A 22,344-nucleotide genomic window follows, 5' to 3' on the forward strand; every position below is an offset into this window, starting at 1 on the left:
ACCTCAATGGGCGGTGGGGCCTGTAATGAAGAAGACGCTCTCTTAAATACCCAGGGCCTAAGCCGTTTAGGGCGTTGTAAGTTATAACTAGCACTTTGTATTTTGTCCGGAAACCTGCATTCTGAACCAACTGAAGTTTCTGGACTATGTACAAAGGCAGCCCCACATAGAGCCCATTACAGAAGTCAAGTCTGGAGGTTACCAACAGATGTACCACTGTTTTGAGGTAGCTGATCTTGAGAAACGGGCGCAGCTGGCGTATCAGCTGGAGCTGATAGAAAGCACCACTGGCCACCGCCTCAACCTGAGAAACCAGGGAGATGTGTGAATCCAGAAGTACTCCCATCTGTTGTCACTCAGCGTGTGGGGATCTTGGGTTTGAACGACATCCCAGACTGTAGATGTGACCTCACAGCCCACCAACCCAGTGCCTCCGTTACTTCTCATGGGAGAGTGAGTAATTTCTGCTGGGTGTCTTGGTTGGGGTGGAAGTTTTTTAGATACCACATTTGCAATGTCACCGTCCGCAGGCGTGTGTTGCAAACTGTGGAACTGCAGGACACCATCAACCCCATCAGCCTCTGGATCAATTCTGCAGGTTGCTGAGGTGGTTTGGTGATCTGGTGTATTAGGTTGCTTATTTGCTGGTATCTGTCCAGTGGCAAGTAAGCCCTCTTTGTCTGCATATCCAGCTCTGCACCTATGTAGCTTATACGTCTCTGTGATGTTAAGCACAACTTTTTCCAGTTCACTTTGATGCCTAGGTCCTCCAATAGGCATAGTACAAATTGGATTTGTGAAAGTGACTTTTCTTTGTTGTTGCTGACTATGAGCCAATCGTCTAAATATAGGTAGATCACAACCCCCTCCATTCTTAAGTATGCCATTACGACTGCCATTATCTTTGTGAACACCCGTGGTGCTGCTGACAAGCTGAACGGCAAGACCACTTATTGGTATGCTGTATCTCCTACTGTAAACCTTAGATTCTTCTCTATGAGTTTCTCTATGAGTTTTGCGTAATCCCACATGGAAATACGCATCTTTCAGGTCCAGAGTAGCTGTCCATTCTTCTTTGACTAGAAGATGCAGAATTCCCTGCAATGTTGTCATCCTGAATTTGAACGTCTGTATATACAGATTGAGCTCTCTCAAGTCCATTATAGTCCATATTCCCCCATCTTTTGGGGGGGATTTGGAAATAACGGAAGTAAAACCCCGATATCCTCTCCACCCACCACACTGGCACAATCGCTTGTTTCTCCAGTAACACTTGTATCTCCTTCAATAGAACTGGGGTTGGTTTCATAACTTTTATCCCCTGAAAAGGAGGCAAAGCTTTGAACTCTATTGCATAACCAGACCTTAGAACCCACTGGTCTGATGTTATGTTGTGCCATGCTTGCGCATGGCTTGCCAGCTTGATGATTAGCTGACAAACATAAAACTGATATTGTGAGCCTTGGGTAATATTACTTGTGCTACTGGTTGAGTTTGCATTGGATGGATCTGGCCATCAAAGAGTCTGCTTGTTTTGATCACGATTTTGTTTAGCATTCTGGCCCTTCTGCTGCTGCAAAAAGGTCTTATTTCTTTGATAGAGCCTGTATGGTCTTCTAAAATTTCTTCTGTCCTGTTGCCTGTATGGGGCCTGTTACTGTTGCCTGCCGAATGTTCAATTATGGGTTGATGCCACATTTGTGTTTGATGAAGCCATAAATGTTTTTGCCATGTATTTTGATTTTTTCCATGTCTCCATTGTTGTGTCAGTGGATTCCACAAAGAACCCTTTCCCATCGTATGGTAAATGTTCCACTCTGTCCCACATTTCTTGCTGCAAATTTGTGGAACACAGCCAAGCATGGTGACGCAGGGTTAGAGCCGTTGTCATCGTTCTTGATTCTGCCCCTGCCAAATGCTTAAAAGTGCTGAGTAGCCGCCTACTCACAGCAGTTGTCTTTTCATATGTCTGTGCAAACTTCTTCTGGAACTCTTCTGATGTCATTGTAGTTGAGTCCTGGAAAAGTATATCCCATAAATGATGTCTGTATCTTGCCAGTCATGCAGAATAATTTGCTATCTTTATAGCCAAGCTGGAAGTGGCATATACCTTTTGTCCCAATAAATCTATTTTTCTACCTTCCTTTTCAGAAAATAATATGCCGCTGCCCCCCTTTTGAAGAGGCAGCGCATTCCACGACCAAAGAGTTTGGCACAGGATGCCACATCAAGTAAGTGTTCTTCTTGTACCCTGTACAACCCCTCTAATTTTCTCGATGTCTGTGTAGATGTTTGCAGCATCTCCCATGCTGATTGAGCTGCCTTTGTGATCGCAGGCAGCATGGGAAGTGCCATTGGGTCTGTCACCCTTGCCTTAGCCATCATGTTAAAAACTGGGTCTTTTAGATCTACTTCAGGTTGCTTCAGTTTCAACCCCAGAGCCTCAGCTTTCCCCTTATTTTCACATGATAGGCTTTCAGCTCTTCCGAGGGCCACAAAGAAGACTTAGGTGGCACTTCCGCTGGTAGATCAGGTTCATCACCAACTCCATAATCCACCCCCCTCATCTTCTGGGAGTAAGTCCAGGAGTGCTTTCTTCCTTGTTGCCTTCTTAGGTTGCACTGGCACTTGTGGCTGCTCAGGTGGAGCCAGCGTTTGACTGGCAGTAGACGCCACCATTTCTGGTTCTCTAATAGGTGCTGGAGTTGTATGCAATGCTGCGTGCTGCACCTTTTGCAAAGCTTCTTGCTGTACTTTCCAAATTTGATACTCTGTGTAATCAGAGCACTGTAGGGGTGTGCCTAAACCCACAGCTATGAGTGATTTGGCTGCACTGTACGCCCTCCAATATACTGGTGGAAGTTAAGCCCTTAGTGGCAGCATACTGTAATCGTGACTTCCACGGGGCATAGCCTGATCCCGGATGTGCAAAGAAAAAGATAGGTCTTAACACACTTGTTCGGTCTGTCGTCTATCAAAATGGTATTGGATTTGTAGTCGTTGGCATCAGGCGTATAGGGTTAATTGTCGGAGGCTGTGTTTCCAGTGACATTAATGCGGTTTTCGGTACTGATAGCATTCCCTCATCGGTGTTGTGCTCGATATCGAGAACCCTGCTAATGAATCCTTGGAGAGTTGAGCAAGATGGTGTGCTGACCGTGGATTCTAAGATTGCAAGCAGTGATGATGTTGTCGTCTTTGGGTCAAAAGCAACATCCTCCTCTCCTGCCGCCTCTTCTCCAAAATCTACATAATCTTCATTCTGCTGGTGAATGTATAGGCATTTGTGCTGGAGATAATTCTGTTGATTTTCGATGTTTAGTTAATGTCGATACCGAGGACAACACTGTCTTCGACACCATAATTTTCGTTCTCGGGTAAATCTATGTCAATGGTGCTGTGCTCGACACCGATGTCGGTATCGAAGCGCCCAGTTCCTCATCCAAAGTTTGAATCGTTTGCTTCTCTTGGAGCTCGCTTTCGGGGGGGGGGGGGAAGTGTCCTCCTCCTCCTCCTCTTCCATGGAAGAATGTCTATGTTTTCTATGCCAGTGGTGTCTCTTCTCCACCGTCTCTGGGCGCTTGAATTCCTGCTCCTTGGTGGCTTTAGACTGCGTTGTAGCAGGTTCCACCAAAGGAGTAACATCGACGCACGATCCTGTGCTCGATATTGACCTTGATGTTGAAGGGTATGTCGGCCTCATTTTCGGTGGCTGAAGTGCCTCATCATACAAGGCTGCCCTAAGTTGCAGCGCTAGGTTCTTTAGTGTTTGCTTTGTGAATGGGCAGCATATCTTCCATGACGCCGTATTGTGCTGCTCTCCCAAACACAGCATGCACGCATCATGACTATTCGTAGTTGGCAGCTTTGTGCGGCATTCCGTGCAGTGCTTACAAGTTGTTTTTGCTATTAGTTTTGAAGTCATTTTTCTCTTTTTTTTAAGGACTAAGCTTAGAGAGTAGTTGTTTAACAGTCCTTCATCAGTAGGGGTTGTTCCAGTCCACTCACCACCGGACAAGTCCGAGGCTCGCTCCATTTATTTTCTTGTTTCTTTATCCATACTGAGTTGTCATTTAAATCAAGTTTTTTTTACCGAGGAGCAAATATTATGAGGTGTAGACACATAGGTTTTCTAATAGAAACTTAGCAAGAACATGCACCAATTGCCGAAAATAACGGAGGCACAGAGCACATGCAGGGCAGTTGGAGGCGTAGCGAGGAGCTAGTCAATCTATCTGCGAGGTCCCTGCGCAGGTGCAGAACTCCATTCATTATGAATGCAATGGATCACGATCCAGAACCTGTAATTTTAGATTGGATTATTTTGAATGTTGGTAACTCAATGTAAAGGGATATAGGAAATGTAACTCTCTTAATTAGTTATTGAGGCGGGTCTCACGATCAGCTGCCCACACGATTGCTGGATCAGCCGCCCATACGATTGCTGGCTCCATGACGGAGGCAGCGGGGGCTGGGGAGCTTGGGGGCTGCGTGGCCCCCGGAAGCTCCAGTATGCCCTGTGCGATACTGGGGAGACCCCCCAGAGCCGGGAGGCAGCTTTTCGCCTCCCCTCTGGGGGTCGACTCGCTAGTAGCCAAGGTGCGGAGCCACGCCCTGGCTACTCACGATCAGGCAACCCAGGGGTGTGGAGTGCTTGCTCCACAAACCTGGGCTAAGGGGAGGGATACTGAAGCGGGCTAGCCGCTCATAAACCACCGGGCTCGCCTGCGAGCCTCGTGGTTTACACAATCAGGCAAAATCAGGCTAGGCTCCCCTAGCCCAATTTTGCCTGTTTGTGAGAATAGTCCCATACTATGCTTATGGGATTGGGAGTTGGCTGCAGGATCCCACACAGCCTCCCCCTGCTGGCATTAACCGTGAATACAAACACCATAAGGAGCTGAAGTATTCCTCCTCTGAGGACCTGCGGAAGTGCATAACTCAGGATTATGAATGTCCTATGGATCACGATAAAGATCTATGGTTTAGGCTTATATTGGTGTCAACTTTTGGTTTAGGCTTATTTTGGTACTCAGCTTTTTAAATTTTTTAGGTTTTAATTTCTGGTTTATTTTAAAATTGTTAAATTATTTTAAGTTTTTGTATTTGTTTTTAACTTGTTTTATGCTATTGTTAACCGCCCAGAGACGAAAGTTTGGGGCGGTGTACAAATTTGATAAATAAACAAACAAACCAACCAACAAACAAACCTTAATCATGGTTACTGCTAAGCAGAGTTCATATTAAAGTGTAAGGTTTAAACTCTATTCAGCATTAACCAAGTCAGCAAAAAATTACAAATCTAAAAATCATGAAGAGCGGCTACAAATACTTACCTGTGAGAGGTACTGCTGCAAATTTAGTGGGTGGCAGAAAGATTCCTGCCATTGACTTTGGCACTGTGAGTTTCCTTTCCTCCAGAGGGGACTGTTGCACTTGGAAGGTTATGCCTTCATCCCTTTGCTCATCTTCTTCCAAATCAGACAGATGATAGACTTCATCATCTTGAGACAGTGGTGTGAACCCTTTTGTGACAACACCAGGGCGTGGGTCAAGGATTGTGCCTAGGTTAGGCTGAGCCAGCTGCTGCCAGTGGAACAGGGTCTGAGATCCTGGTGAAGAGCAGCACAAACAAATATCAAATGGAGATCTAATCAACTGCGTTTTTAATTATAGGCAGCCAACAAAAATAATTTTTAAAATTGTTCATGGGGGACTTACATTCAGACAAAAACAAGTTTTAAAAGGCAATGTCAATGCGTGTAGAGAGCTTCCTGCGACATTTGGGTACTTTAAAATTAAAGCTGAGGAGACATTCTCCTCTGAAGCAGAAACCTAAGACAGACAATAGCACCAATGTATTTTAGATCCTACAGCCAATTGTGAACTCATTTCTCAGGAAAGATGTTAGTATCTGTGTTTTACTGATGGGGACGTCAAGTCTGAGGGCTTATCCAGACAGTATGGCTGGTTTTCTATAAAGCTGGTAGTGGGGGATGCTGCCGGTTGGCCACAGAAGAGAAGCATCAAGTGATGAAAAGGTGTGGATGCAACTGTCAATGCCTGTCAGCAGGATCAGTTCCTGTTTAGCTTGCAAGTTTCAGGGTGTTTAATAAGAATGTCTGCTAGGGGGGAAAAACCAATCTGGAAGTAGCACCTGGACACTGAGTGGGCTTAGTGGACACACCCTCTGTCTTATATGACACAACCAGTCGTCAGCTGACAATCCTATGAAGCCCACACTGAAGAGCTGCACCTGCTGGAAAGCAAGTGAGAATGGACTGACATGATCTTACCTTCAAGGGGTTTGACAATTTGTAACTTCTCTGGGAGGAAGGAACGCATGCTGCTGGAGCTTCCAGAGAAGTCAGTAAGTTCTGAACTGCTGCCCACTGAAAAGTAGCTCTCCACTGGTGTGCTACAGTGGCTAAACTCTTCCTTCTGGTCAGCCAGCATACACATCCTGCGCTGACATTCTTCTTCAAAGAATCGCATTTCACTTAAGTAGTTCTGCCGACGAAGAGTAAGCCTGTGCAGAGCAGTGACTACGTCATCTTCTCCAGGCACATCAGGATGGCCCACATCTTGATCATCTCTACTGCAAATATAAAGTTTAAAAGTTACATCCAAACTAAAATTTACTCACTGCTAAAATATACAGCTCTATGTGGATAGTCCCTTTCTGTTTAAGGATGGGGAAAAAGAAAACTTGCCCAGATACTTCGGATTAAGCAACATATAGTTTGTTAACCTCACTTATGTAACTGTTCAAAGCCACATGGTATATAGTCTAAAGAAGGTTGCTACTGTAGACAGAGAAAGTGATATGCTGGGATCATTCACACAGAACTTCACTGAGTATCGGAGCTAAGCTTTCTCTAACATTGCAAGACACTGCTTCACATAAGGCGGCGCTTGCCACCCACACTGAATAAATTTTGAGCATAATGGCAGCATATGATACTAACAAAGTCTGCACAATGGCAGTAAACTTGCCCTCTTCCTTGTTGCACATCCATGTTCGAGGTATCTTTCTTTGCACTGGTCTGATTATCTCAAAATATCTTCCATGGTGGATATAGCATTAGGCAAGGTATTAAGAAGATACATGTCTGTATACAGCATGCCTTGTGGAGATGCTGAAAATATGTAGGTCCATTAACAATGATAAAATAAATATGCTAAACAGAAAAGAATGGGGGTGGGGGAAAAGATTTGCACTTCTTAATGCTGTTTGGAATCATAGGAACTCCCCCATCCAAACAGCTTCTAGAGGTGCAAAGTCCAACACTGATAAAGCTCTTAAGTACATACAGTCTAAAATGAGAATATCCTTTATTCCTACTTAGAAATGTTCTCTGAGCTGGTCCTCTGAGACAGATGTGATTTTCTTTCTTCATGTTGTAAGCCAGAGTGAAAAGGCTTTACTGTCATAACAACACTTGAGCGATTTGACCCTGGAATGGGTAGTGTGCTCGGACACGAAGCACAACGGCCGCGTATAACATTAGCAACTTTCACAGTATCAAACACTCGTTTTTGCTGAATCCTAAGGAGAACAGAAAGAGACAATGGCTATAAAAATGCATTGTAATTCTGTTTTGGAGATGGATGTCTATTCTCTGTGTGCAAATATGGTGCTGATATGAGGGATATTGCATCCCTTTTAGACCAGCCATTCTGTAAATGCTTCCCAAACAAGTGGAAACTTCTCAGTGACTGTACCTCAAAGCACATGTGCTCCTATCTCAATCTGCACAGGTCAGAACTTTCAGTTACCTTCCTTCTCCTCTCCTCTCCCTGCATTCTCCAGCAATTGGTCTCTGCGTCTCTTTCCCTCATCTTTACCACATAGTACCAGTGGTGGTTGGTCTGTAAGGGCAGGAAGGGCAGTGCAAAAACAAACAAGCTAATAAGGGATCAGACTTACAAGCAGCCAGGGAAACTTTCAAAGCAGGGAGCTTCCTCCAGCTCCTCCTCGCCTGCCTGCAACTTCCTCTTTTGGTCTTACTGGCTGGAACAGCTACTACTCAAGCTGCTCAAGCCAATCTGATTTCTAGGGGGCTCCTCTTGGCACTGCCCCCAGGAAGAACTAAAATAATGGGTTAAAATGCACTTCCTGCTTACTTCAGGGAGCATATTTCAAATACATTTTCCCCTTCTTCCTAGGGTAGCAGCTGTTCCAGCCAGTAAGACCAAAAGAAGACGTTGCAGGCACGGGAGGAGGGGCTGGAGGAAGCAACCTGTTCTGGAGGATTTCCTGGCTGCTGGTAAGTCTGATCTTTTACTAGCTTGTTTGTTTGGTGGGAGGGGGGGATGCAAGAACTGCTTTCTCCTTCTGTCCCTCTTTCTGCTTTTTGCCCTGGCTTTTTTGCTTTCTGCCTTCTTCTTCCCCTCCCCTCCCAATTTTTTCTGTTTTCTACTTTTGCCCCTGCTTTTCTGTCCCCCTCTTTTGTTTTCCTCAGTGCTGGCAGGATTGGGTAAATACCCAAGCCCACGGGCATGGAGGAAGTGAAGAGGTAGGTTTCTGCCTCTGCGAGCAGGTACTTTCCTGCCCCAGTGCCCACCAGCTCCTACTGTCTAGTACCCTTGTCTCCCTACATCATCTCCGATCACCCACAGGTCTTTTTGCACCACCATTTCTCAGCTACCTCATTTTCCCTCTTGCCCCATGGGCCGGATTAAATAATGCATCATCGGCCAGTAAGAGATAAAGATCCCAGGCTGAGTTTGGGGGAAGGCACACATGCTCATAAGAGTGCAGATGTGCTTATCACGTGGTGATGCCAGCAATGTATCATCCAAACTGGCCCCATCTCAGAAGGTCTTTCTACCCCATATTACCCCTTTTTTCTACTGCAGTGTTCACCTCGTTTTTGCACCCCAATACTCCCCCCATAACAATGTTTCTTTGCACCTCCATTTCTCATTTCTTCCTTTAGTCTATGTTTTTTGCCTTCTGCCTCATGCATTATTACTGTTTCTTTCTCCATTTGGGAGCAACAGCAAGGTCTCAGATGCAAGTGGGCTGTGCCGTGTGGATGGATGGATGCAACAAACTGGGTAAGAATGGTGCCAAGTCTACTACACGCTTTTGAATCCAGAAAAAGGAGAAGCAATGGCAACATAGTGATGCATGCATTTTCTTATACTGTTGATAGGCTGTTGTGAAATTTCAAAATGGGTTAAGAGTAGAAAAACAAGAATTGTGCTTACTTTTGTTTAGCGACTGATTCCTCATCCAGACTCATTGTCCTCATCGTCCCTTCAATCTCTGCTGCCAATGAATCCTTAAAATAGTGGAGAGAATGTTCAAATTGATAACTTGCACATCTCTGTTTTCCAAGTGCAACAGTAGTGAAAAAAACAAGCCCCAATGAACACTGTTCCTGAAGCTTAAGGTGCTGCTCACATATGGCATTTCTATAAATCTGAATCCAGGGAGAGGATGATCAATGCATAGTGATGCAGGTATTTCCCCAACTCCCTTTTTTGATAACCTAAGGTCTGCCCAGAGCTTAAGTGGCATGTCTGGATTCACAGATTTCCTCTCCCATGCCTTGAGAGAGTCACCATGCTTTTCAATTCCCCCTCTACCATTCAGCCATGAGAGACTGTTTTAGTATAATAAAAAGAGATATCCCCCATCAGTAGTTTAAAAAGGGAGATACAGTCGTGAGATGCAGGCACAGTTTGAGCCCAGCAATATGTAATACTACTTGGTAGAATAATTCTCTATCCCCAATTAAGACGAAATGATGATGTCCTGAATGGTTCCTCAACTCAAGGTTTCCTACTACCATTGCATCCCCCCTACCCTGGAACAAGAGCACTACTCATGTAGCTAACTTCAGCAGACTCCATTGTAAACAGGTCTGAGGTTGCTCCCAGGCCTAGGGAAGCGGAATCAAACTTCGCTAAAAGCATAATGTATTAAAAGGTTCTGTTTCACGGGATCACCATTCATGATTCAAAACAAAAGCTTATTTCTATAGTAGTCAGAAGGAATGAAAATGATCCCTAGCCATGCAGGAAAGTGGCCAACAACAAGTACACATCTCTAAAACCAAAGAGTATGATAATTCTCCAAATTTTTCAGTCACACATTCCTTATAGATTAGCATCTTGACTACCAGTAGAGGCGTAACTATAGGGGGGGCAGGGGGGCACGTGCCCCGGGCGCCATCTTTTTTGGTCACATGGGGAGCGCCGCCATGACAAAAAATTACTTTTTAATTATTTTTTAATTTTTTGTTAATACAAATGTTTCCTGCTCAGTGCAGCAGCGCTGCAGCAGTCAAGGGAGCGCGTCGGCGCCCCCTCCCCCATGAGTGGTCCCTTCCGCGCCGCCCCCATTGCTTTGCTGGCGCCTGGCGGCCAGTCAGTGGCCTGGCTTGGCGGCGGGCGCTTGTGAGGAAAAACCTAAGTATAATGTAGCATGTTGGGGGCGCGGGGGGGGGGCGCCATTTCAATGCTTGCCCCGGGCGCCGTTTTCCCTAGTTACGCCTCTGCCTACCAGCATGCCTTTATATGATCTTCTGTTACTATTTTCTGTTCTTTCTATGAACTGTGACCAAATTACCAGAGGACAGCATCTGGTAGTGACTACGTACTGTGCAACATTCATAATTCCCCTCCTCATCAAAACAGATAAAGAGGGGAAATGAAGCAATTGCTATTTTTATTTTAGTCATCTAGACAAACGGATGTCTAAAGATATGTCGGGGCATCTGTTCCTGCCTCATGGAGATAATTACAGAGTTAATTAACAGACTGGCTAAAAAGCCTGCATGGGAGTCCATTATAATAATACTAAATTGAGGGCAAATATATCCTGAACTAAACAGAAGCACCAATCTCTAAATCGTAGCACTGGGGCTACAGCAAGAACACTTCTCAGAGTGTGTTTGCTAAAGTGCACCATAGTGGAACTTATGGACATACCAAAATGACAATGTATATTATTATTATTATTATTATTATTAACAACATTTATATCCTGCTCTTCCTCCAAGGAGCCCAGAGCGGTGTACTACATACTTGAGTTTCTCTTTCACAACAACCCTGTGAAGTAGGTTAGGCTGAGAGAGAAGTGACTGGCCCAGAGTCACCCAGCCAGTATCATGGCTGAATGGGGAGTTGAACTCGGGTCTCCCCGGTCCTAGTCCAGCACTCTAACCACTACACCATGCTGGCTCTCTATGCCAGAATAGAGAGCTCTCTCTATTAGAATAGAGAATGCTCTCTCTATTAGAAATGGCTCAGCCCTTTTACAGAATTGTTCGCCCTCTTCTGCCAACCAATATGCATATCCCACAGTGATACATTCAGAAGAGTGGAGGGAACATAAGGGAAGCTAGGTTTTTTGTTTAGGAGGGGGCAGGAAGCTAAATTAAAAAAAATGAAATCATAGGTGGCAGGAGTGGAGACTATTAGATCCCTTAGCCATCTGACACCTCATTTTCCTTGAAGTTCTAGGGGACAAGGACAGCTACTTCAAGTTTTGTCCTTGGAGTTTCATGTTACTTAAACCAGTTGGCACTATCAAAGATTCTGCTGAGTTAGTGGGATGTGCTACATTGACAGAGAGCTAATGTTAAATTACCACAGGAAATGCTCCACATGACTGCGGGCGACAGAGAAGGGCAGCATGGCTGGCTTTGCTGCGGAGTCCCTTTGCTTCTTCTTGCGACTCATGCAACATCCCCAGACACTCGGCATTCCGCTCTTGTAAGTCATTCAGCTATAAGAATATAGAACGTCAATAATTTGGCAGAGTTGATAACAGGATTTAAAAGACCATAAAATGTAATCCAATAAAAGTATTATTATACTGTGTTGAGTGGCGGATTAACAGAGAGGCGGAGTAAGCATTTGCCTACAGCAGCAAAATTTGAGGAGTGGCATTTTTCCACTCCTCAAATTTTGCTGCCTCTCTCTGGGGGCAGTGGCAGCTGCAGCGAGGGGTGTGTGTGAGCAGTAAGTCCTCCTGCCCTTTTTACCTTAAAAAATAAATAAATCCCGCCACTGCTCTGCTGTAGCAGTAGTTGCAGGGTGGGGGGAGAGAGGAGAATGTTTCCCCTTTTGCCCTGTAAAGAACGCCGCTGTTGGTGGAGGGATGGGATGAAGAGGCAGCAGCTGCCGGAAGGGAGGGCGGGCGGGCGAGGGAGAGTTCCCCCTTTTGCCTTTGAAAAAGCCGCTGCATGGTGGGATGGGAGGCTCCTTCCAGCTCATTTCCTCCCAAGGGACTGCATGGGCCTCTCTGCTGTGCAGCCCATTTTCAGCCTCCCTCCACGTGCGGAAGGCGGACAAAAATGGGCTGCACAGCAAAGAGGCCCATGAAATCCCTTGGGTAGAGGGGAGCTTGAAGGAGCCTGCTGCCCCCCTCCCCACATCCCGCCATGCAGCGGCCTTTTCAAAGGTAAAAGAGGGGGACTCTTCCTTCCTTGCCCCTGACCAATCCATCCTCCCTCTCTGCAACTGCTGTACCCCATCCTGCCGCCAGCCGCGACATTCTTTACAGGGCAAAAGAAGAAACTTTCCCCTCTCCCCGCACCCCTGTAGCTACTGCTGTCGCTGCACAGCAGCGCTGGGGGTGGGGAGGTAAAAGGGCAGTTTTTGCCTATGGGTGGCAAAAAGCTTCATCCACCCCTGACTGTGCTTCACTCTCTATGAAGAAAAGCAGCACAGACATGGGGTGGGGGTGGGGGAAGAGTGCAGAACAGCACGGTTTAGATACTCTGGGCCTAACTTTCTGTCTCTTGCTTTGTACAAGAAAATCTCTACTTTTTCAGACTCAGAAAATGGCAGAAGTGGGGTAGGGGGGAAGGGGGAGGATCCGTTTCAGCATGCTGCCTTCATGAATCTCCCCTCTCACTCACTCCATCTTTGTGTGAACTATAAGGGCAAGTAATTTGAGCATGTTTCCCCTCCACGTAGTTGGTACTATACACAGAAGAAAATCTATGTTCCTGTTTTTCCTGCTATCTTTTTCTTCTCACATTTCAAATGGGTAAGGTAAAAGGTATCAATACCTCTGCTGTCAGCTGTCTCTGGGCATCTTTGGAAGCTTGCAGATGCAGTTTCAACTCCTCTTTTTCAATTACATGCTGAGGACACAAAGAAAATGGTTCTCTTATCCTTCCAGAATAATAATAGAGTAATAATTACCCTTTTAGTCCCTGACCTTCAACCTCGGCTTTCTCTGGACTATCTGTACACAAACCTCTTTGATTTTATGCTGAAGATCCACAATTTGGGACAAGAGAGATGAGATCTCTTCCTGGTAATGAAGCAGTTCTTCATTCTTCCTTGTCAACTCTTCATTCATCCTGGCAATCTGAACATTTGTTTCCCCTAATACACACAGTAGGATATATATTTAGTTCAGAAGATGATTGTCTAGCACTCATGCTAAAAGACAGAATGCACCTCTAGGCATTCACAGAACAAAGAAGTTCTAAGAATAAATTTAATCAAACTTTGCATTCAAAGGGCAGAATCCAGAATGTCCTATTGAAATCATCAGGGTTCAAGTTAATCATGCTTCATTTATTTCTAAGGAGCTTAGTCATGACTGTTAGTCTGGATCCTGCCCAGAAATTTCTACCTACAGTATACTGGTGAAAACCGGTTTTAAAATTGGATTGTCCATGCAGTAAAGTCACATGGTTTCTCTTTTCTACAGCCCAAGTATATATTGTCTCTTGTTTCCATACCTCAAATATTTACACCAAAGCCTGTGCTAATGTTTTATTTAGAAATCCTAGGTCCCTTATATGGTCCCTTATATCAGAGAAGCACAGAATGATAGTGTTTAAAGTAAGTATGTGCCTATTAGAACATCTACTGATATCTGAAACATAATCTTCAAAGGAGCCTTATACTAAGAGTTTAACTGCTTATACAGAGTTCTGACATGAAGGTAGGAGTGTGTGGCTGATGAGTTTGTGTGTATTTCAAGAATTTTGTGTGTGTGTGTACTGTGGAAGATAGCACCTAGATACTCACGGATTTCTTTGACACAGTCACTGACCAGCTTTATTTCCTTCTCTTCATATGTCATGGTTTCAGTCTTCAGATTGCAGGCCTTCAAGAATATTCAGGAGTCCTTATTAATTTTAAAGTTAGTTCTATATTTAAATATTCTTTCTTAATCTGCACCCCTACCTCCAGTCAGAAATAAGTTCTATTTAAGGGGAGATGCTGTAAATTTGACAATTCTTTCTGTAGTTTGTTTCCATTTAAGCCACCCTTCCCACAAACAAATAAGTACTTGGAACAATTTGAAAAAGTTAGCCATCACATTCTAGGAAAGACAATTCATGAAGACTTCATAAAATGCCTAAGTTCATAACAGAGGAATCTACTAGCATGAAAACAGATGAAATTGGCTATATTTATAAAGATCAAAAACAGGACACACATTCAAAACCTAGGGCACAATCCAGGTTATTTCTCCTACTGGGCACACACAGTCCTCCTGTAAATGCAGATCACCATGTGAGAGATAGCTGCTATGGGGGGAGTGGGGGTCAGGCAGTAGAAAGTTTCCTCATGTGCAAAATCACATGGGGGAAGGGGGAAGAGAAGATACTGTAGGGCAGGGATTCTCAACATTGGGTCCCCAGATGTTATTGGACTTCAACTCCCATAATCCCCAGCCAAAGGCCACTGGGCCTGAGGAATTTTTTTGGGGTCTATTTCTTAGATTTTCTTGTAAAATTGGTCTCGATTTTAAGTGGCATTTTAGTGAACTAATGGGTCCTTGGTTTGGTTATTACTTTTTAAAATTAAAAATTAAAAAGCTTTCCTTTGTTTTATGGCTAAGTCTCCTATTTTGAATATTTTCCTGGCAGTTCTTTATAAACTGCTGGTTTATGCAGAAAGATCAGTTTTTATAACACAAGAATGCAGAAGCAGTTACATATAATATAGCAGTACCATAATTCATTATGGCATGCCTTAAGGTAAGAAGTGAAAAACAAGGTTAAAGTCTAAGCTACATATCAGAATGCAGTAAAACAATAAAGAGTAATTACCAAGATCATGCCACCCAAATACTGTACTTAATAGTACATATAAGTTCTGTTAGTACTATAAATAATAGTACTTGTAAGTTCTATTATGTTAAAAGGCCCAATTGACATTTTAAAATAACCATAAGACACAATCGTCAGTTGTGGGAGGTAATCCAAATTGCTCAGCTATTCATCTTCCAAGGATAGCTAATATGATGGACTACAGCTGTGGCTATGTGTTGTACTTGAACATCTAGAAGGATCCAAAAGTGGGGGGGAAAGGGGATATTTCGCAAACATGCCTACCACCATAACAGTGAATCACATCTGCAGCTAACTTTACTACCCCTACCTAGCATAATAGAAGTTAGGTTCCATAGAGCCTACCAGAATACAAACACACACCCCAACCAGAATCTCTACCTCAGAGCTGCACAACTTCAGCCCTCAAGCTAATGCTGGGCTACATCAGCCCCAGCCAGAGAGATCAGGGATGATGAGAGTTGTAGTCCAACATCTACAAGAGAGCGGAAGTTGTGCAGCTCTACTCTATCCAATGCCTTGATGATATTTAGAACTGAGTGTTCTCAAAGTCTGCATAGACAATGGCAAGTAAACCTGCCAAGGTAACAGAGGTTATTTTGTTAGTTTCCTAATGGAATATCTAAGCCATGTTAATCACTTTGGCTGGCTTACTTCCCATTATCTGTTCAGATTTACAGACAAAGTTACTAGGGTGTCATGCCAGTCTAATTTTTATCCCAAAATTAGACTGGCCTTACACCCTAGTGATTTTTGCCTCTGCCTTCAGATTTCTGCCTCTACCAAACTGGCTTGGCTCAGCTGCTAGAATAATCTGCTCTGCCTGTGGTATGTATTGACGTGAATCATTTGGGATGGATAAGTGGTTCTGTCTCGTGTAGTAGATTTGACCAGATAGTCTTTTGGTCCTTTTGTTCTATACGTTTCATTAATCTCATGCAATAGGAAGGATCTCAGTCTTGTCTGTCTCATCCAAAGCTAAATCTTGACAGCTGTAAAGGGATGGAAGTTTGTGTAATAACTATTACAAGTTTAAAATACCAAGAAAACTATCACAGGCAATAGAAGTAAATTTTAGTCTAAAACGAAAACTAGGTTTAGGCAATCTGATGTATTTCTTAAATAAACTAGTTTACTTAGGACTCATATTCCATGTCTTCAGACAATATTAATTAGCAGAGCTCTTCTTACATATGCACTTCTGTAGTGGGGTGTGTGTGTAGATAAATAATCGAACCCCTCTAACAATTAGGGATGTGCATTGAACCGGCTGGCCTGGTTCAGTCCGGCCCCCCTTTGAACTCCCCCCAGTTTGGTTCTGCGATTTTTTTAAAATTAAAAAAAATATTTTTTATCTCCTAGCCCTTTTGGGGGGCTTCCTAAAGGCTCTGTGTGTGTGTGTGTGTCTGCGAAGGTTCCCCCTCCCCCCGCCGGCCTTGGTAATCACCGCAGTGGTTCAGCCACACTTTCTGGCCCATTCGGGCCTCCACAGATCAGTGTGGCGGCCATTTTGTCTGGCGCTGTGCATGCGCAACAGCCATTTTTAATGTTCGGTCCTGGTCCGGACAGAACCGTGTGTGTGTGTGTGTGTGTGTGTGTGTGTGTGTGTGAGTTCGACTCCAAACCATCGAACCCCCGAGCCAGTTCGCACATCCCTACTAACAATAGGCAGGGATAGTTGAGATTATTTGATCCTTCCTTTAGAACTTGTTTCTTACCCCAATCAATAATGTTTGACAGGACTATGAAAGCACATTACCTTTGTTCGAAGGGAAAGGTTTTCCTCCTCCAGTTCCCTGAGTTTAACTTGCAATATATCCAACTGCAGGAGACCCTGTGACAGGTTGAAGGATTCATTGAAGCGAAGTGGTGTGGAACAGCTAGAGTCAGTCTCACTTTCTTCAGAAGCAATGGATACTACACGAAGCAGCTCATCTTTTTTTGTTAGTTCATGCTGCAGCTGGTGAACCTGATTTCAAAGAGCTTTTGTTTACTAAACACAGCCAACATTACACAGCACTGCAAGCTCTTCCAGTGAATCACTGGATAAGTGCAAAGAAATAAGATATTCCCCCACCCAGCTAGTTTCTTTTGTTTTATTCTGTGTTATTGAAAGTTCATGCCTCTTTCTTCCTCTCATAAGTATCATCATGGTATTTTTGCAGTGGTTATTCTATCAGACATGGATCGCAAAGATATTTTAAGATGATTATTTAAACAAGTGACAAATATACCCTTAGTATGCATAAATATGTATAATATACAAAAATATACCCTTAAGATAATATACCCTTAAGAATTAATAAACTATCAATTCTTACAATTATAACTAGCTGACCTGGCACAGAGCATCTGAGCCCCTAGTTCTCCTTGTCTCCCCCCTTCAGCCTCATTTTGGTCTCCCCCTCATCCCCGTTCGTTCTCCACCCCCCACCAGCTCATTTTCCCTCTGCGGCCGGCCAACCTGGCCTCCGCTTGCCCTCCGCGGCCAGGCCGCTGCTTGCCCTTCTCCTCTGCCTCCTTTGCCCGCCGCCATTTTCTCCATCGACCGGCCTCCACCACCGTTTTTTCCCTAGCCGACTGGCACCACCACAATTTTCTCTCCTGTCCCTGTGGCTAATCGGCAGCTGCTTGCGAACTCTTGTGAGAGTTGCCACGCATGGGATTAGCCACGGGTACGTCTTAGAGAAACAAATATATAGATTGTTATATGTAACTTTGTAAATATGAATGGAAGTTGTTAGTGTCCACTCTACAGTCCATTTGTCTGAGCTTCCCTCTGGCCCCTCATTCTTCAGATAGACAGCATCCTTAGCACTTTACACTGTGAAAACATGGCCTGGAACTGAGGGCTGTTCCTCCCTAATGCTTTGTCTTAGAGGTAGTAGTATAATGGCAGCATACACACAGTCCTCTCTCACTTTAATCTTAAGACCTGATAGTTCTAAGGGACAAAAACTTCTATGTGCCATAGCACATATGTTCTTTAAAGTGATATAAAAGACAGGCTCACACATTCATCATGAAGAAATATTCTACTTGCAGTGAGGTGTGGGGCACCCTTGGGAATGGGGCTGTAGCTCAGTGGTAGAGCATCTGTTTTTCATGCAGAAGTTCTCAGCTTCAATTCCTGACATCTCTAAGTAGGGCTGGGAACGACTCCTGCTTGAAACCTTGGAGAAGTTGCTACCAGTCAATGTAGACAATAGTGAGCTACATGGACCAATGGTTTGACTCTGTAGAAGGCAGCTTCCTGTGTTCCTGATACTAAGAAGATAGATATATTCATCTCTCTATTGAATATTAAAGCACTAATGTACAACTTCTAGCCTTACAATCTTTTCTTTTTTCACTAGGATATGTTTATACTTTAAACATACTTCTATGGTGGCTTATACTGGTGTAGTCAGCTTACACTGTCTGTTGAGCCCTATTTGTCACCTCATATACTTCAAGTTGCTCACCTTATCAAAGGCTTGGCCCAATTGTTCCTCCAGAGCTTCATTTTGCTCTGTTAGGATATGGTTCCGTTTAAGTAGGGCTTGTCCAATTCGTGCTGCTAACTCCAGGTCCCGATCTCTCTGTTCAGAAACAGCAAAATGGAGCATTGGTTCTCTTACTGTGAAGGCTTCTTCTGGATGCTGGAGTCAAGGACATCTCTATGGATTATCCCTCTCACGTGCTCCAAGGCAGGACAGTTTTGATTAGCTAAAGGAAAGCACACGCCTACTCGAGCCTGAGGGGGATAGCTCCACCTCAGTTCTTTCAGGCCAAGTTGTGAAAAGGTACAATGACAGAATGTTATATCAGATAGAAAGGTCAACATATAAACAACATGAAATGGAACCTGAAAAATACATATACAACCACTCAATGTGGGTTGAGCAAAAAAAAAAAAGTGTCCAATATTCCAAGTTGGTCTGTAAAAGCAGGAACTTATATTATCCTCTTCAGACTGCTGATGTCAAGCATGTAAGGTTGAAAATATGGTCTCCAAGGAGTAGACAAGGCGCCAAGCTGGGTGGGCCAAGATGTCTAAGATGAGAGGCTGCTTGTCTTTTGAGTGTGTTTGGTCTGATGCCCATTTCCAGTCCCTCCTGGAGAAACTGTAGGAGATGTTGTATAGATGCTGCACCCTGAGGCACCGAGTGACATGCCCTCCATCTTAGAAATGCTCTCCACATACACTGGTGCATATTGTTTGTTGATGCCCATCTTGACACCAACATAGTATCCAATACCTTATCCAAATAGCCTTGTTGTTTTAATATTTGCCTCTCAGTTTCCATGCGGCAAGCTGCAACCAGTCCGGGTTCAGATGTTGCACTGGACCTTGAAGAAGAAGGTCCGGGTTACCGGAAGAAAACATGGCTCCACAGTTGCCAGATGTAATAACTCTGTGAACCATGACCTCCTGGGCCAGAAGGGAGCCACTAGAATTACTCTTGCCCCTAGCAGATGAACTCTTCTCAAGACTCTTGCCTTCAGAGGTGTTGGTGGAAATGCATAGAGAAGGCCCACCGGCCTCTGTGCCGATAGTGCATCTATGTCCTCTACTTCCCTGCAGGGGAACCTGGACATGAAGTGTGGCAACTGAGTGTTCTGGGCGGGGTCGCAAACAGGTCCATAATTGGCATTCCCCACCTTTGTACTATCTGCTGGAAGACATTTTGGTTTAGAGACCATTCACCCAGCATCAGATCCCCCTGACTCAGCCAATCGGCCAGCTGGTTGAGATCTCCCTTTACGTGATGGCCGATATGAACGCCAGATGCAGTTCTGCCCGTTTCAGTAACAATACTTCCTCTGGATGCAGGGACCTTGATCTTGTTACCCCCTGCCTGTTTACGTGGGCTTTTGCGGTAGTGTTGTCCATTTGAATTAGAATGTGATGAGCTTGTAGTGTCTGATGAAAAGCTCTCAGAGCCAAGTGGATGGCCCTCAGCTCCAGCCAATTTATGCTGTGGCCCTTTCCCTAGGGTGACATGGTCCTTGTGCTGACAGGTGTTGGCAGTGTACCCCAACCTCTGTTGCTGGCACCTGTAGTTACTAGCACCTTGGGTGAGTCTAAAAACTGTTTGCCCTGTAATAGGTTTTTTGGATGCAACCATCATCGCAGGGACTGACAGACGTGGTAAGGCAGGCGTAGCATTTTGCACTTTCTCCTTGCAATGGCTGTCTGCTGTGATAGTAGAAACTATTGCAGATTTCTCAAATGGAACCTTGCCCATGGGACAGCTTCCAGGGTCACGACCGTCAGGCCCCAAATCCTCACCAGTGTGAGAGGGGAGTATTCAGAGCCTCGAGTGCCACCCTTATCTCTGTGGCAAGTGTTTTAAATCTGTCTTGAGGCCAAAAGAGATGGTCCTGGCTCGTATCGATCACCACCCCCAGGTGTTGAAGGCTGTGTGACAGAACCATCTAGCTTTTTGCCTGGTTGACAAGAAACCCATGTTCCTGTAACATCAGGAAAGTCGCCTGAAGGTCTGTCTCCACAGTTGTTCTTGAAGTAGATGAATCAAAAGATCATCCAGAATGCAAATATCCCGACTCCATGAATATGAAGATAGGCCATAAGTGGAGCCACCACCTTTATAAAGACCGAGGGGGGTCAATGATAGACTGAATGGGAGGGCAACATACTGGTAGTGTTTTCCGGCATACTTGAACCTGAGGAGATGATGACTGCTGTGGTGTATTGGTACATATAAGTATGCCTCCTTCAGATCTAATGATGAGAGATAATCCAAGTGGTGGAGTGCTTCGGCCACCAATCTTAATTATTCCATCCGGAATCTTTCACACTTGACCCACTTGTTCAGATATTTTAAGTCCAGGATTGCCCTTTTTGATCTGTCCTTTTGTGGGGTGGTGAACAAGATAGAATATATGCCCTTTCCCTTGTGACAGTGTGGAACTGGCTCTACTGCTCCAGTGTCCACCAGATGTTGAATTACCCTTTGGAGCTCTGTGTGTTTTGTAAAAGAGTGAGAGCGCAGAGTTGGAAAGAATCTGTGGGGCGGTAGGGCATCCAATTCTATCTTGTAGCCCCTCTGAATTATGCTGAGAACCCACTTGTTCATTATGGAGTTCTCCCATGAGTGGAAGAACTCTGACAGGTGGCCCCCCAGCTGGGTATGGCCCAAGTCACTGTTGTTGTTTGGTTTGTTTCCCTTATATAAAGGCCTGCCAATGTTTCCAAAACTTCTGGAGGGAAAACATAGACGGTTCCAAGCACTACGCTGTGATCTGTAATCTCTGTCCCAGCCCCTGAAAAAGGGCTGGAAACTCTGAAAGGGCTGAAACGGTTTTCTATAGGTGGTCTTGTCAGTCTTACATGGGAGCAAGGGCATTGTTTTTCTTTTATCCTTGGTTTCAACTAAAATATCTTTGAGCGCGGTCTCGCCAAATAACTTGGTACTGTTATTAGGCACTGCCATCAGGTTGTTCCTGCCAGCTTTTCAACCATAGCTGCCTTCTTCCCACTACCGATGCTGCAGAAGCCCTGGAAGAGAACCTGATGGAATCTAGTGTGGCATACGCCACAAAAGCTTGCGCTTTCTGAATTTTGACCAACTGTTGCCTGATTTTAATCAGATCAATCATCATATAGCAAGTCAACTACCCACAAAAATGATGCCCTTGCTACCATGGAGGTTGTGACTGAGGAGCAAGTGGCTAGTGAGGAATTATCATGCACCCCTCTGAGCGCAAATTCAGCTTTTTTAATCTGAGGGATCTTTGAGGGTAGCCTCACCGTCCCTAGGTACCAGTGAACCTGAAATTAATTGTACAATTGGTGCATCTGTGGATGGCATTCTTAGCAGATCTGATGGCTCTTGCTGAAAGATGTAAAAGTGGTTCTCTACAGCCATCGGCTTCATATTTGCTGCCGGAAAAAGCCATTCCTGCTTTACTACTTCTGTAAAGGTAATAGAATGTCTCTAGGTCTTGCCTTAGGAAAGACAAGGCCACCCTTAGCTGATGGCGTCAATTCTGGCATTACCTTAATTTGTAATCCAATGGTGGTTATAACCCTTGTCATAAGTGGGTTAATGTCTTCTGAGACAAAGAGACGCTGTGAGATATTTCCCGAGTTTGGATCCTCCTCTCCAGACCATTTACCCTCCTCCTTGTCTGGGACCATGTCAGGGTCCTGGTTTCCCCCCTCTGCCCCGTCTGGCTCCCCTTCAGGGACAGCCTCTAAATCTGGAGTCACTGCAACCTTACGCTTATCAGGGACTGAGGGTATAGGATTCAGTAGGTCAGGATCCCCCGAGTC

The 22,344-nt window shown here is 44.6% G+C and overlaps 1 protein-coding gene across 2 annotated transcripts in view; it reads right to left on the reverse strand.

The window, feature by feature from the left end:
• Nucleotides 1-22,344, reverse strand: part of TRAK2 (trafficking kinesin protein 2) — a 67,791-nt gene that overhangs the window by 7,049 nt on the left and 38,398 nt on the right. For both annotated transcript variants that reach the window (XM_053279787.1, XM_053279777.1), the window contains 10 exons: nt 18,527-18,643; nt 16,822-17,031; nt 14,011-14,089; nt 13,226-13,356; nt 13,035-13,109; nt 11,606-11,743; nt 9,217-9,290; nt 7,346-7,549; nt 6,297-6,598; nt 5,337-5,612 (listed from right to left, as the gene is read on the reverse strand). In XM_053279787.1, the coding sequence (XP_053135762.1) occupies nt 5,337-5,612; nt 6,297-6,598; nt 7,346-7,549; nt 9,217-9,290; nt 11,606-11,743; nt 13,035-13,109; nt 13,226-13,356; nt 14,011-14,089; nt 16,822-17,031; nt 18,527-18,643 (1,606 nt within the window). The remainder of the gene's footprint in view (nt 1-5,336; nt 5,613-6,296; nt 6,599-7,345; nt 7,550-9,216; nt 9,291-11,605; nt 11,744-13,034; nt 13,110-13,225; nt 13,357-14,010; nt 14,090-16,821; nt 17,032-18,526; nt 18,644-22,344) is intronic.

This window comes from Hemicordylus capensis, chromosome 1 (genome assembly GCF_027244095.1).
Source record: "Hemicordylus capensis ecotype Gifberg chromosome 1, rHemCap1.1.pri, whole genome shotgun sequence".
NCBI lineage: Eukaryota > Metazoa > Chordata > Lepidosauria > Squamata > Cordylidae > Hemicordylus > Hemicordylus capensis.